The 12,368-nt window shown below is 46.4% G+C and overlaps 1 protein-coding gene across 1 annotated transcript; it reads left to right on the top strand.

Moving 5' to 3' along the window:
- LOC123105343 (indole-3-acetaldehyde oxidase) lies at positions 1-11,963 on the top strand. The gene is made up of 7 exons (XM_044527402.1): positions 1-437; positions 7,197-8,816; positions 9,135-9,397; positions 9,527-9,736; positions 9,826-10,044; positions 10,117-11,277; positions 11,360-11,963. The coding sequence occupies exons 1-7, from the start codon at positions 125-127 to the stop codon at positions 11,759-11,761; spliced, it is 4,188 nt and encodes a 1,395-aa protein (XP_044383337.1). The 5' UTR covers positions 1-124; the 3' UTR covers positions 11,762-11,963.
- Positions 11,964-12,368: the final 405 nt, after the last annotated feature.

The raw sequence follows: 12,368 nt of genomic DNA, 5'->3' as shown, positions 1-12,368 counted from the left end.
AGCGGAAAATAGTATCGGCCGGCGTCACGAGTTTGACTACCCGATCGACCGTGTCACCGCCGCACCAACCGCGCTCTCGCACGTTACCTTCACTGCTGATGCAGATCGCGACGGCGGCCGGCTAATGCATGCCCCGGGATGGCCCGTTTCCCGTCCAACGTCACTGCATAGCGCTGCCGCCGCTCCAGCGGGAGCCCTGCCGGCCGAGTATATAAAATGGCGGCCTCGCTCTGTGCCCAGCGCACTTGGATCGATGAAGCCCGTCGATCGTTGTGGAGAGATGGGGTCGTTGGGGAAGGAGGCGGCAGCTGATCGGGTGGTGCTGGCGGTGAACGGCGCGCGGCACGAGGCCGCCGGCGTCGACCCGTCCATGACGCTGCTCGAGTTCCTGCGCACGCGGACGCCCGTCAGGGGCCCCAAGCTCGGCTGCGGCGAAGGTGAGCGCCGCCTCCGACGACTCGATCGGTACATCTCCAGTGGCTAGCTAGCTTGTTCAATTCTTTCACTTTGATGGGTAGTTCGTTCCGGTCAGAGAAAAGCTTTAGGTGCATAAGCCGGATCAAGGAGGCCGCACGATCGAACTAGGTTAGCTAGCGGAGTAGCGCTATCATATCCTTCACTCATCAAACATCACAAATATGTACTACTACAACTTCGTACCAAAAATGTGAGACGGCTTTTTCAAGTAACCCTCGAGCGGGCAGGGAGTTCCTGTATTTCATATAGAAAAGAGTTGCCTAATTAATTAAGAAAGACAGACGAAAACCAGATACAAAGGGCTGAAAGCCACCACCGGACAACAAAGCGACAAAGACTACAAGCAAGCAGACGCAGTGTGAGTATGTTGGAGAAGCCCCCACCTCTGTACCAAAATATAAGAGCCCGGAGAAATCTCCTTGCCTTGTCTAGACTCTGTGTAGTATGCAATGATCTGATAACAGAAATGGCAAGCAACGCAGATGCGGAGATCAGAAGGCACATGCTACCTGTTATGTTCTTAGCATGCTACCATGAGAAAAGAAATTCTCCCGAGGTCCGGTGCATGGGTCAATCTCTCTCCTCCTTTCCCTCTTAGACTACACATATAACATTTCACCCACCCATGCCTTCCCATTTGATTCCAAAGTTCGAATCTAATTTATCCATTGAATGGAAAGTCTAATTTATGATCATTTGTATCTTTGTGTTCCTTGCAATGAATACTTTGAAACAAGATCACTTGAATACATTTTTGACAAGTTTTAAAAATTGAAATCTGAAACATGATGAAACTCTATGAAACATTTTGCATTACACGCGCATGGAGTTTTCACCAAGTTTCTCAAGTTCTATAGTGAAGAATTATGATACACCAAGTTTTCTATTCATCATTTTAACACACAGTTTAATGGCATGATACACTATGGTACAAGGCAAAATAGAATATAAAAAACTAAACGCTATGGAACAACATTATCAAGTTTTATTAGGTCTATTTTGTGTTGCATCGTGTATCACTAAGTTTCATAAATTTTTACCATGTTTTCGAATTCAAATTTTAAATAAAATTGATAGAATCTTTTAATCATATAAAAAACATGCATGGGTGGGTGGTTTAATATTACATTATACAAACTGTGCAAAAAATATATTACATTATACAAGATTGGTACATTAGTTTTGACCAATTCCAACACAAAACGTGCCGCAACAATCAACGGTTGCACCATGCACGGGACCTCCTGTTCACGGTAGTTAATCAAGTTATGCTGCTTTGCCAGCCGACGGGCGACTCGGATCTCATGCATACAACACAACCTGTCTCGCCACTTAAAATGGATATCGGTATTGGCTTTCTAGTGTCTCTTAGCGTGGTCTCTTTCTCGACAAAGTGTTGCTTTTATTAATTTAAAATGTAGCATTAAGGAATACAAACATAATAAGCGTACACCAAGCTTCTACATAGTTAGGATACACATATCTAACATCACACACACAATCACACTAGTAATTAGCAAAGTCATATAAGGCTGAAGCTATGTCATACTGGAGTAAAAAAACTGATGAGTAAGTTTACCATTTTCGTATACACAACCTTTGAATAGTTTTTAATTAAAGTGAAAATGATCTGCATAGCCTTGAGATGGGGGGCACCCAAGAATAACCCTCCAGCCCCTTCTCCTGCGGGTGAAGTCGACAGATCAAGGGAAAAATGTTGATATAGGGTATCCACGGTTACTGATGTTGCTGGATCACACACGCACCTGCCAGATGGGTCGGGCCAGCTAACTTCAATTTTATCATTTTCGATCGCCGATCAAGCGGTCTTTATGGCTTGTAGGCCCTCTACTTTTATTTTTCTATTTTTTCTATTTATTTAATTTGTGTATACAAATGTTTACATTAGAACTTGTAAAAAGTGTTCCTTTTCTTAATGTTTTCAAAAGATGTTTACTGCACATTTAGGAAAATGTTTGACGTGTATTTAAAATATTAATATCTTTGAAAAATGTTGAACATGTATTTTAAAAGAGGTAAATGCACCATTGGTGCTTGAACTTACCACATATGATCACTTTGGGCCCTACAGTTGTGGTATACAAAAAAGTGATGCATGAATTTGGCTTCCGGGTGCAATATCATGCATTTGCCGTCTGTAGACGTTAACTGCGTTGATGTGGCATCATATTTTTGTTTGATCCTTCTATTCTACCGACATGGCATTAGGTGGGTCCCACCTGCCATCCAACAGTCAAAATGAATAGATGGGTCCTACATGTTAGTGAAATAGTAAAAGTTGTATTGAAATGGAAGATGGACCGCTCAGGGATTCGAGCTACAGACCTACCGCTAACCCGACGTGTGTCCCTAGCAACGCCAACCGTTGAGATTTGTTGTCCTAAATAGATACATATGCTTTATATCCTTTCGGGTAAACAACATAAATTAAGAACTTTGATCCGAATATGAAAAATGATTCTGTCTCAGGGGTTCAAAACAGTGACTTCATGCTATCATGCCCTCCCTGCTAGCTAATCCAATCGAAGATGTTTGTTGTTTGTAAAGGATAATTACCATTTATGGCTATAACAAAACACACTCATTGGAGCTGCCGTCAATGAGGCCCTTTTTCACATGTTAGATTTTTTATGAAATTTGTAAATTATAATCACAATAATAACAATAAATTTAGAAAAATTGTGTGTTATAAATAATATCCATACAAATAAATTAAATTTAAAAAATGTCCATGTTATTTAATAAAATCCTCATGTATTATTATAAATATATTATCATTTAAAAATAAATAATAAAAATAAGTATTTTCGTATGACTAAATATTATTCATATGAGGATCTGCGGTGTAGGTGCACACTAGTCTTGTATTTATTTTCAATACATATTTTACTATTTAGTTTTCAAAATACATATAAATATATATTTTGGAAAACACACAAACTTTATTAAAACATGTGAACACTTTTTAGAGCAACATAATTTTTTATTAAATCATGAACACTTTTATATACTACATGAACATTTTATTAAATTCCGAACCTTTTAAAACTTATACGTGCTATTATGTAAGTTCATAAGAACTTTAAAAATTTACTTTTGTATTTTTATTAAATATTCGAACACATTTCTAAATAATAAAAATATATGTATAATTCATAATTTATTTATATGGATATTTTTAAATAATAATTGTATATTTTATGAAATTAAATGAACATATTATTAATGTAATTCATTTTATTTAAAACACATGATTATAATTTACATATTTACAAAATTTCTAAAAAAAGTAAAATCTAACATGTGAAAAATGAGCCACACCAACCCATTTAATTCCGACAAGCACATTTTGTTATTGACATAAATAATAATTATACTTCTCATCCTTCACAGAGAGGAAATGTCATTCGTTGGAGTGGCAGACACGGTCACATGATAGCCTGATGTCGCCGTTCAAACCCGGGTTAAGATTCTTAATTTATGTTGTTCATCTGAAAGGATGCAAAGAAAATGTGTCCGTTAAGGGCAACTTCAACATTGCATGCACACAAAAAAACCATCAAATGGACGTCGACAATCAAATCGGACCGTCCGGCCCCGTATCCATTGCAGCCCGGCACGAACGATGCGGAGCTGTCAATGTTAGCAGCATTCTCATCCGTCACCGTCGAACTGGAGGTCACGCTCACGGTGGATGGTGCATGCATTGTGCACAAAATCCTAGAGGGCGTGATCGACGAGGCTCGGAGGTGGTACTAGTTTGTGCCGTGGCCAGCGTTCTTTAAATAGCGGGCACTCGAGCGACGGCTTGAATGAGCCTGGAGTTGGCTTCTCGTTCGTCATGCCAACGTGAATGTCGGGCAGGCGAACGGACGGTCGGCTCACTTGATTGTGGTAGGAAGTCATCCCATTGCCTAGTCCAGTCACATCCTCTTTGAACCGGCATTAACAGGGCGCGAGCGGCGGGCTAGAGTAGACGTCTCGACAGCTGTACCTATATGAATGCCATGTCATTCAACCGGCATGCGCCAGTGACTAGTCGTGTTCACTCTGGATTGGCATGAATGCGGCGTAGGCAACGAAGTGGCGGTTGGAGTGGAATGAGGGAGAGCGTTTTGTGTAGACCGGGGTTGTTGGAGGCCTACGTGGCACATGTCCGGACGGTGACAAACCTCTCCCAACTTTTTTTTCGGCTTGTGGATTTTAGAGGGTGCTTGGATCCAAGGGGCTATTTTTAATCTGACTAAAAATAGTCTTTTTTAGAGGCTAAAGTTCCAAGCACCCCTGACTAAAGAGAGGTTAGGACTAGTCTTAAAAATTTTTAGTCATAGGAAACCTATTAAAATATGTATTAGCCCTCTCTCTCCTCATTTAATTCCTCTCCTTTAACACATGCGAGTTCTGGATTGGAGGGTTTGAAGGATAATAAATGCTCAATAACTTGATTTTAGTCTCTTTAGTATTTGGATCCAAGCATGGGTGAGGCTAGCAAGTTTTAGTCTCACTACTTTTAGTCATGGGACTAAAACGTATCCAAGCACCCTCTTAATCGTTCAAGCCGTGCTGCGGATGTTTGGTGCACGGTGTTGTTAGCTACATATCACTATTTCAGACCCCAAGCCGAACATACTATTTGTATGTCATTGATAGATGGGACCCACATGGGCAACTACTATTTTTTTATTATTCATGAGTGGGATCCATCCGCCATGTCGGCAGAGTAGACTACTTCAAACAAAAATATGGTGCCGCATCAGCACGGTTATCCATGAAAGACAAATTCATCACTTTTGTGTATGTCATAACTCAAAATGGTAATCCGCGACAAGTTCAAACTCCAAGGATGCATTTACCTGTCTAAAGAAATGTTCAACGCCTATTCAAAATATCCCCATGAGTTAAAAAAAGGTTCATGTATAGTATAACAAAATAATATTTATTTTATACCATAAAAGAAAACATTTATATATATGAAGAGAAAACATTTATATATATGAAGAGAATGTTCCATCCTTCCCGGCTACGGGGACGTCCTGCTCACCTCCACGGTTCCACCATGCCTCGCCGCGCCCCCCGTCGCCGTCCCGTGAACTCTAGCAACTCGGCTTGGATCTCCCCGACGCCGCACTAGCGCCCCCCGTATTGTAGACCAAATCCGGCTGCACCGACGAGTTTCCCGAGGTCCAGTGCTCCTCGCCGCCGGCTCTTCCCCGCCCGCACCACGTGCCCGCGGGCGGTACTCATCTCGGCCGCCGAGCGCCGAGTGGAGCTCACGCGCGCCGCGCTGGCTGACATCAAGTGCCAGGAAACCGTCACTCGCCTCGCCGGCGAGGAGGTACGCCGGGACGAGGTACGCGATGTCATACTCCACGGGTACAGCTTGATGCTGCTGCACGTAACCCGTTCGACGTTTTGTCCCCGCTCGGCTGTCTGTACCGTGCGTACGCCCATCTGGGACAGCGGCCTGAGGTCGAGCTGGAGGGCGCGCGGGCAGCCCCCAGGCGCGCGCAGCCGGTGTACTGTAGGCGCCTGCGGTTGTGGTTGGCTGATGACTTCTAATTAGTGTATGTGGTAAAAGTAAAACGGTAGGGCGATTGAGTGCATGATCAATTTTATCAGTCACTGATCACGTGCTAGCATCTGTGTCCATCCTATCCGCTGTACATCTTTGCTTCGTGTTCGTAATACATGTTGAGCCTAAGATCAACATGGGGATTGCTTATGAATTAGCCCCGCTGTGGATAAATCCTTGATGCAAATTAGATGTGATGCTTGATTGATTGGAATTTCAGTATATTGGATAGATGGTGTAATGCTGCTACTAAATGCTTCTGAAATCGATGTTTATGAATGACTGAGTGCTTCAGCTGTGAGTTGATTCATCAGATTCGATACATGGATGTGAAGTGCTTCAGTGCATTTCTTGACGTTTTGTGTTTTCGAGTGGTTGAAATCAGAAAGAATAAAAAGTGAAGCCATACACCGATACACGGATGGATATTCTTTCATGATAAAATTTACCTATGCACTTGAACTTTAATTGCTGTGTTTGAAATTGTGACTATGCACTAGAAATAGTTATATTTGAATTTTTGTGATGTCAAACATAAAGTAAAACATGAAATATTTGTGCAAATAGGACAAAGGAAAATTGAGCTGAGAAATAGGGGTTGTTGCTCGAGTTGTAGCCATTATTTTGGGAATCAGGAAATAGGGGGAGACCCCATTTAAGATGTTGGGGCTACTGCTGAACATGGTCTCTGATTATTGGACTTTTCACTCTCTGATTTGTAATTGCTGTTTTTTCTGTTTGGTGGTCAGGTCCCATATGCAATTAACGATATTGGAAACTTTGCCGCATGTTTCAATTAGCAAACGCTAGCAAACTTCAGTCCATATTAAAATATGCTTTGCTAATAAATGTGCAATTTGTTAATTTTAGTAAAAACAACGTTCATTTTGAGTAGACTTGAACAATTGATTACATTTTTCACACAACAGTGATTTGATAGATCTTAGAGTCACTTCACTCACGATTGTTCGTATCTTGGTGTTTATATTTACACATAACGGTGCACTTAGCGTGATTTTCTGAGATTTACAGATTTATCTTCAGTCTCATCCGATTCATAGCCAGTGCGCGTGTTAGATCAAGCCGGCAGTGTTTCTTATTTACAATGTCACATTCCTGTGTGCAGGTGGATGTGGTGCATGTGTGGTACTTATCTCCAAGTATGACCTGGCCACTGACAAGGTGACTGAGTTCTCAGCGAGCTCCTGCCTGACACTCGTCGGCAGCCTCAACCACTGCTCGGTGATCACCAGCGAGGGAATCGGCAACACCCGCGATGGCTTCCACCCAGTACAGCAGCGCCTCTCCGGCTTCCACGCCTCGCAGTGCGGCTTCTGCACTCCCGGCATGTGCATGTCCATCTTCTCCGCCCTCGTCAAGGCCGACAAGACCGGGGATCCCGCCCCACCGCTGGGATTCTCCAAGCTCACCTGCTCTGAGGCTGAGCACGCCGTCTCCGGCAACCTGTGTCGTTGCACCGGCTACCGGCCCATCATCGATGCCTGCAAGAGCTTCGCTGCTGACGTCGACCTCGAGGACCTTGGCCTCAATTCCTTCTGGAAGAAAGGTATCGACCGTGCCGATGTAGGCAAGCTACCGGGGTACTCCAGCGGCGCCGTCTGTACCTTCCCTGAGTTCCTCAAGGCCGAAATCAAGGGTCAAACAAACGATGTTCCAGCCGCTACGTACGATGGCTGGTACCGTCCCAAGAGCATCCAGGAGCTCCGCAACCTCTTTGACTCCAACTGGTTCGACGAAAACTCAGTTAAGATCGTGGCGTCAAACACCGGCGCCGGAGTGTACAAGGATCAAGACCTTTATGAAAAGTACATCGACATCAAAGGGATACCGGAGCTTTCGGTCATCAACAGGAGCAACAAGGGGGTGGAGATCGGGGCAGCCGTGTCCATCTCCAAAGCCATTGAGGTCTTCTCCGATGGCACTCCCGTATTCAGAAAGATCTCCGATCACCTGAGCAAGGTGGCCTCGCCGTTCGTCCGGAACACGGCGACGATCGGAGGGAACATGATCATGGCGCAGAGGCTGCCTTTCGCTTCAGACATCGTCACTGTCCTTCTCGCCGTGGGTTCGACAGTGACAATCCAGACGGCTTCCAAGATGCTGTGCCTGACACTGGAGGAGTTCTTGGAGCAACCTCCCTGTGACGCCAAGACCATATTGCTCACCATATTTGTCCCAGATTGGGGTTCAGACAGTGTCATCTTCGAGACCTCCCGTGCAGCTCCAAGACCGTTCGGCAATGCTGTGTCCTATGTGAATTCTGCATTCCTGGCAAGGACTTCAGGGGATGCAGCATCAGGGGAGCTCCTCATTGAGGATATCTGCCTCGCATTCGGAGCTTACGGCGTTGGTCACGCCACCCGGGCTCGGAAGGTTGAAGAATTCCTGAAGGGGAAACCAGCGAGTGCACCTGTGATACTTGAAGCGGTTCAGTTGCTGAAAGATGTTATCTCGCCGTCAGAAGGCACCACACACCCTGAGTACAGAGTCAGCTTGGCGGTCAGTTTCTTGTTCAGTTTCGTTTCTTCACTTAGTAACAACCTGAATGAACCTGCAAAGTCTATTGCTCCCAATGGCTCATGTGCCGAGTCATCGCCTGAGAAGCATGGTAAGGTTGCCAGCGATGGCTTGCCAATTCGCTCAAGGCAGGAACTGGTTTTCAATGATGAATACGAACCTGTCGGCAAGCCAATCACGAAAGCTGGGGCGGAGCTTCAAGCTTCTGGTATACTCCTAAACTCTTATTCCAGTATTTGGTGCAAATGTTTCATTCAATTAATCTTCACTATAGCTGTGTATGTACTAGACCTGGCACTTCAATTTCTAGCTTCCCGTAGCTTGAGCTTCTTACAAAGGTTACGGTAATATAACTTATATTTTCTTCTGCATAGTTGAAATCAAGATCTTTTCTTTTTTTGAAGACTCAGATCATTTGGTAGTTATTTTTGTACATTGGTCCATCAATGCAGGACCATCTGATATGCTTCATCCCTGCATTTCTATTCTGAAACATGCACTTGACAATATTCTTGGTCTTGTTCAGGGGAGGCTGTGTATGTTGATGACATCCCAGCTCCCAAGGATTGCCTCTATGGAGCATTTATCTACAGCACACACCCTCATGCCCATATAAAAGGTGTCAACTTCAAATCATCTTTGGCTTCAAAAAAGGTCATCACAGTTATCTCCGCAAAGGACATTCCAGCTGGTGGAAGAAATGTTGGATCCGGCTTCCCGATGCTAGGAGACGAAGCGCTTTTTGGTCATCCGGTGTCTGAATTTGCTGGTCAAAATATTGGCATTGTGGTACCTACTTCTGAACCACTTGAACTCAATTTCAGGAAAATACATAACCAGCAGCAGTATATTTTTACCCTGAATTTTAAGTGGTCATTTGAACTTATCGCATCATCATGTTCCTTTGCCATCACTCAGATAGCTGAAACACAGAAATACGCCTATATGGCGGCAAAGCAAGCCATCATTGAGTATAGCACCGAGAATCTTGAGCCGCCAATTCTGACAATAGAGGACGCCATCCAACATAACAGCTACTTCCCTGTTCTCCCATTTTTGGCTCCTCAGCCGATTGGGGACTTCGACCAAGGGATGTCTGAAGCAGATCAGAAGATCCTATCAGGAGAGGTAGACACTTGATATTTAGGAGGCTGCATTCTTAGTTTCAGATAAGGCCCAAATATTGACACCTAGTATCTTTTGTTAATTTCCAACAGGTGAAACTTGAATCACAGTACTTCTTCTACATGGAGACGCAGACCGCATTGGCCATCCCTGACGAAGATAACTGCATCACCGTCTACTCCTCAACGCAGCTACCAGAGATCACGCAGAATGTCATCGCGGACTGCCTCGGCATTCCGTGCCACAATGTTCGCATCATCACCAGAAGAGTTGGAGGCGGCTTTGGTGGAAAGGCAATGAAAGGATCCTATGTAAGTGCCCCACTATATAACAACATACGCATTGATTTATGAATTTAATGATTTTTTCTGTGTGTTCTTCAGGTCGCATGTGCGTGTGCACTTGCAGCGTTCAAGCTGCGGCGCCCTGTCAGGATGTACCTCGACCGCAAGACCGACATGATCATGACAGGTGGGCGGCACCCGATGAAGGTGAAGTACTCGGTTGGGTTCAAGTCAGATGGCACACTAACGGCACTGCACGTCGACCTTGGGATCAACGCCGGGATATCGCCAGACTTGAGCCCATTGATGCCGAGTTCCATCATCGGTTCTCTGAAGAAGTACAACTGGGGTGCCCTCGCCTTCGACATCAAGTTGTGCAAGACCAACGTGTCGTCCAAGTCGGCGATGCGGGCACCTGGCGACGTGCAAGGCTCCTTCATCGCGGAGGCCATCATCGAGCACATTGCGTCCGAGCTTGCGGCCGACCCCAACGCCATCCGTAGGAAGAATCTCCACAGCGTTGAGAGCCTCACGAAATTCTACGGCGATGCCGCGGGGGACGCCCCCACGTACAGCCTCGTCGACATCTTCGACAAGCTAGCCTCGTCGTCGGAGTACCGGAGTAGGGCGGAGGCGGTTGGGTGGTTCAATGGCGGGAGCAGGTGGAAGAAGCGCGGCATCTCGTGTGTCCCGATCACATATGAGGTGAGGCTCCGGCCGACGCCGGGGAAGGTGTCCATCCTGAACGACGGGTCCGTTGCCGTCGAGGTCGGCGGCGTGGAGATCGGGCAAGGGCTACATACCAAGGTGAAGCAGATGACGGCGTTCGGGCTGGGGGAGCTCTGCTCTGACACCGACGGGCTCCTCGACAAGGTGCGCGTCATCCAGGTCGACACGCTGAGCTTGATCCAAGGCAGCTTCACTGGCGGAAGCACCACTTCTGAGGTCAGTTGTGAGGCTGTCCGGCAGGCGTGCGCCGTGCTCGTCAAGCGCCTTAGACCCATCAAAGAGCGCCTCGAGACCAAATCTGGTGCAGTGACGCCATGGAGCGCTTTGATCGCCCAGGCGACAATGGCGAGCGTGAACCTATCGGCGCACGCCTTCTGGACGCCCGACCCAGCCTTTGTAAAATACCTCAACTATGGAGCTGCCGTGAGCGAGGTGGAAATCGACGTTCTGACTGGAGCGACGACGATCCTGAGGAGCGACCTGGTGTACGACTGCGGGCAGAGCCTGAACCCGGCGGTGGACCTTGGCCAGGTGAGCTCGCCGCCAATCGACGCAGTCAGCTGGTTGCTGGAAGATTGCTGTAATCTGAAATTATTTTTGGTTGATGGATCAGGTGGAGGGCGCATTTGTGCAAGGGGTTGGGTTCTTCACAAACGAGGAGTACACGACGAACGCCGATGGGCTGGTGGTGAACGATGGCACGTGGACGTACAAGATCCCGACGGTGGACACCATCCCGAAGCAGTTCAACGTGGAGCTCATCAGCAGCGCACGCGACAAGAAGCGGGTACTCTCCTCCAAGGCGTCCGGCGAGCCACCGCTGCTGCTGGCGGCATCGGTGCACTGCGCCATGCGGGAGGCCATCAGAGCGGCTAGGAGGGAATTCTCGGTCAACTCGCCACTGACATTTCAGATGGATGTGCCGGCGACCATGGCCGACGTCAAGGAGCTCTGTGGCCTCGACGTCGTCGAGAGGCACCTCCAGCGCCTCTGCTCCCCCGCCGCCAAGGCCTGATGATACCTGCATGTAGGTTGTGTAGAAACGTGAGACGAGCGGTTTGGGATGCTGAACAATGACTGCTTGTGTGCTGCTGTGTATGTGTGTAGAAGAGAGGAGACAATTCAGCTATCGTCTGGACCAAATCGGACCAATTCCATTCACTGTCAAAAGTTAGCTCGAGTTGCTATGAGAGTTATCTATTTTGGAGCTGATTTGGATAGTTTCTGGAAGTTTTTCTGAAAACTAGTTCAGACGGCTGCCATGACAAAGGTTTTGTGGATTTCTCCCTGCTGCAGCCGTGGAAGAGGTATTGGCTATTTGCTACCGCGGCGGAGAAATACCCTAAATCTTTAGCACTGCATAACGGAGGTTTCCTGCTGGAGACTATGAGGACATGTTGGGCAAGTGAGTCGGGGCATTGACGTTAGAATGTTGAACTGGCTCGGTGACACACTGGAGTACACGGGGTACACGTTTGCACCGGAGCTAGGCGCCCGGCCCCAACGGTTGGAGGTTGTTATTATCGACGTAGAAGAAGGAGGAGGAGGTTTAAGTCGTTTTCACCGCTCTGCATTTGTTTAATTTCGTGGAAAACGTGGTTGATTAGTTTTCCCAACCGTGG

The sequence above is a fragment of the Triticum aestivum genome, chromosome 5A (genome assembly GCF_018294505.1).
Source record: "Triticum aestivum cultivar Chinese Spring chromosome 5A, IWGSC CS RefSeq v2.1, whole genome shotgun sequence".
Taxonomy (NCBI): domain Eukaryota; kingdom Viridiplantae; phylum Streptophyta; class Magnoliopsida; order Poales; family Poaceae; genus Triticum; species Triticum aestivum.
Note: the sequence above shows the minus strand (reverse complement) of the source record. Positions and strands in the feature narration are given on the sequence as shown.

Excerpts from the sequence above, each read along its gene's own strand:
- LOC123105343 (XM_044527402.1), top strand. The coding sequence starts at position 125 with ATGCATGCCCCGGGATGGCCCGTTTCCCGTCCAACGTCACTGCATAGC. Across the intron at positions 438-7,196 it reads CAAGCTCGGCTGCGGCGAAG|GTGGATGTGGTGCATGTGTG; the intron begins GTGAGCGCCGCC and ends TCCTGTGTGCAG. Across the intron at positions 8,817-9,134 it reads GGCGGAGCTTCAAGCTTCTG|GGGAGGCTGTGTATGTTGAT; the intron begins GTATACTCCTAA and ends GGTCTTGTTCAG.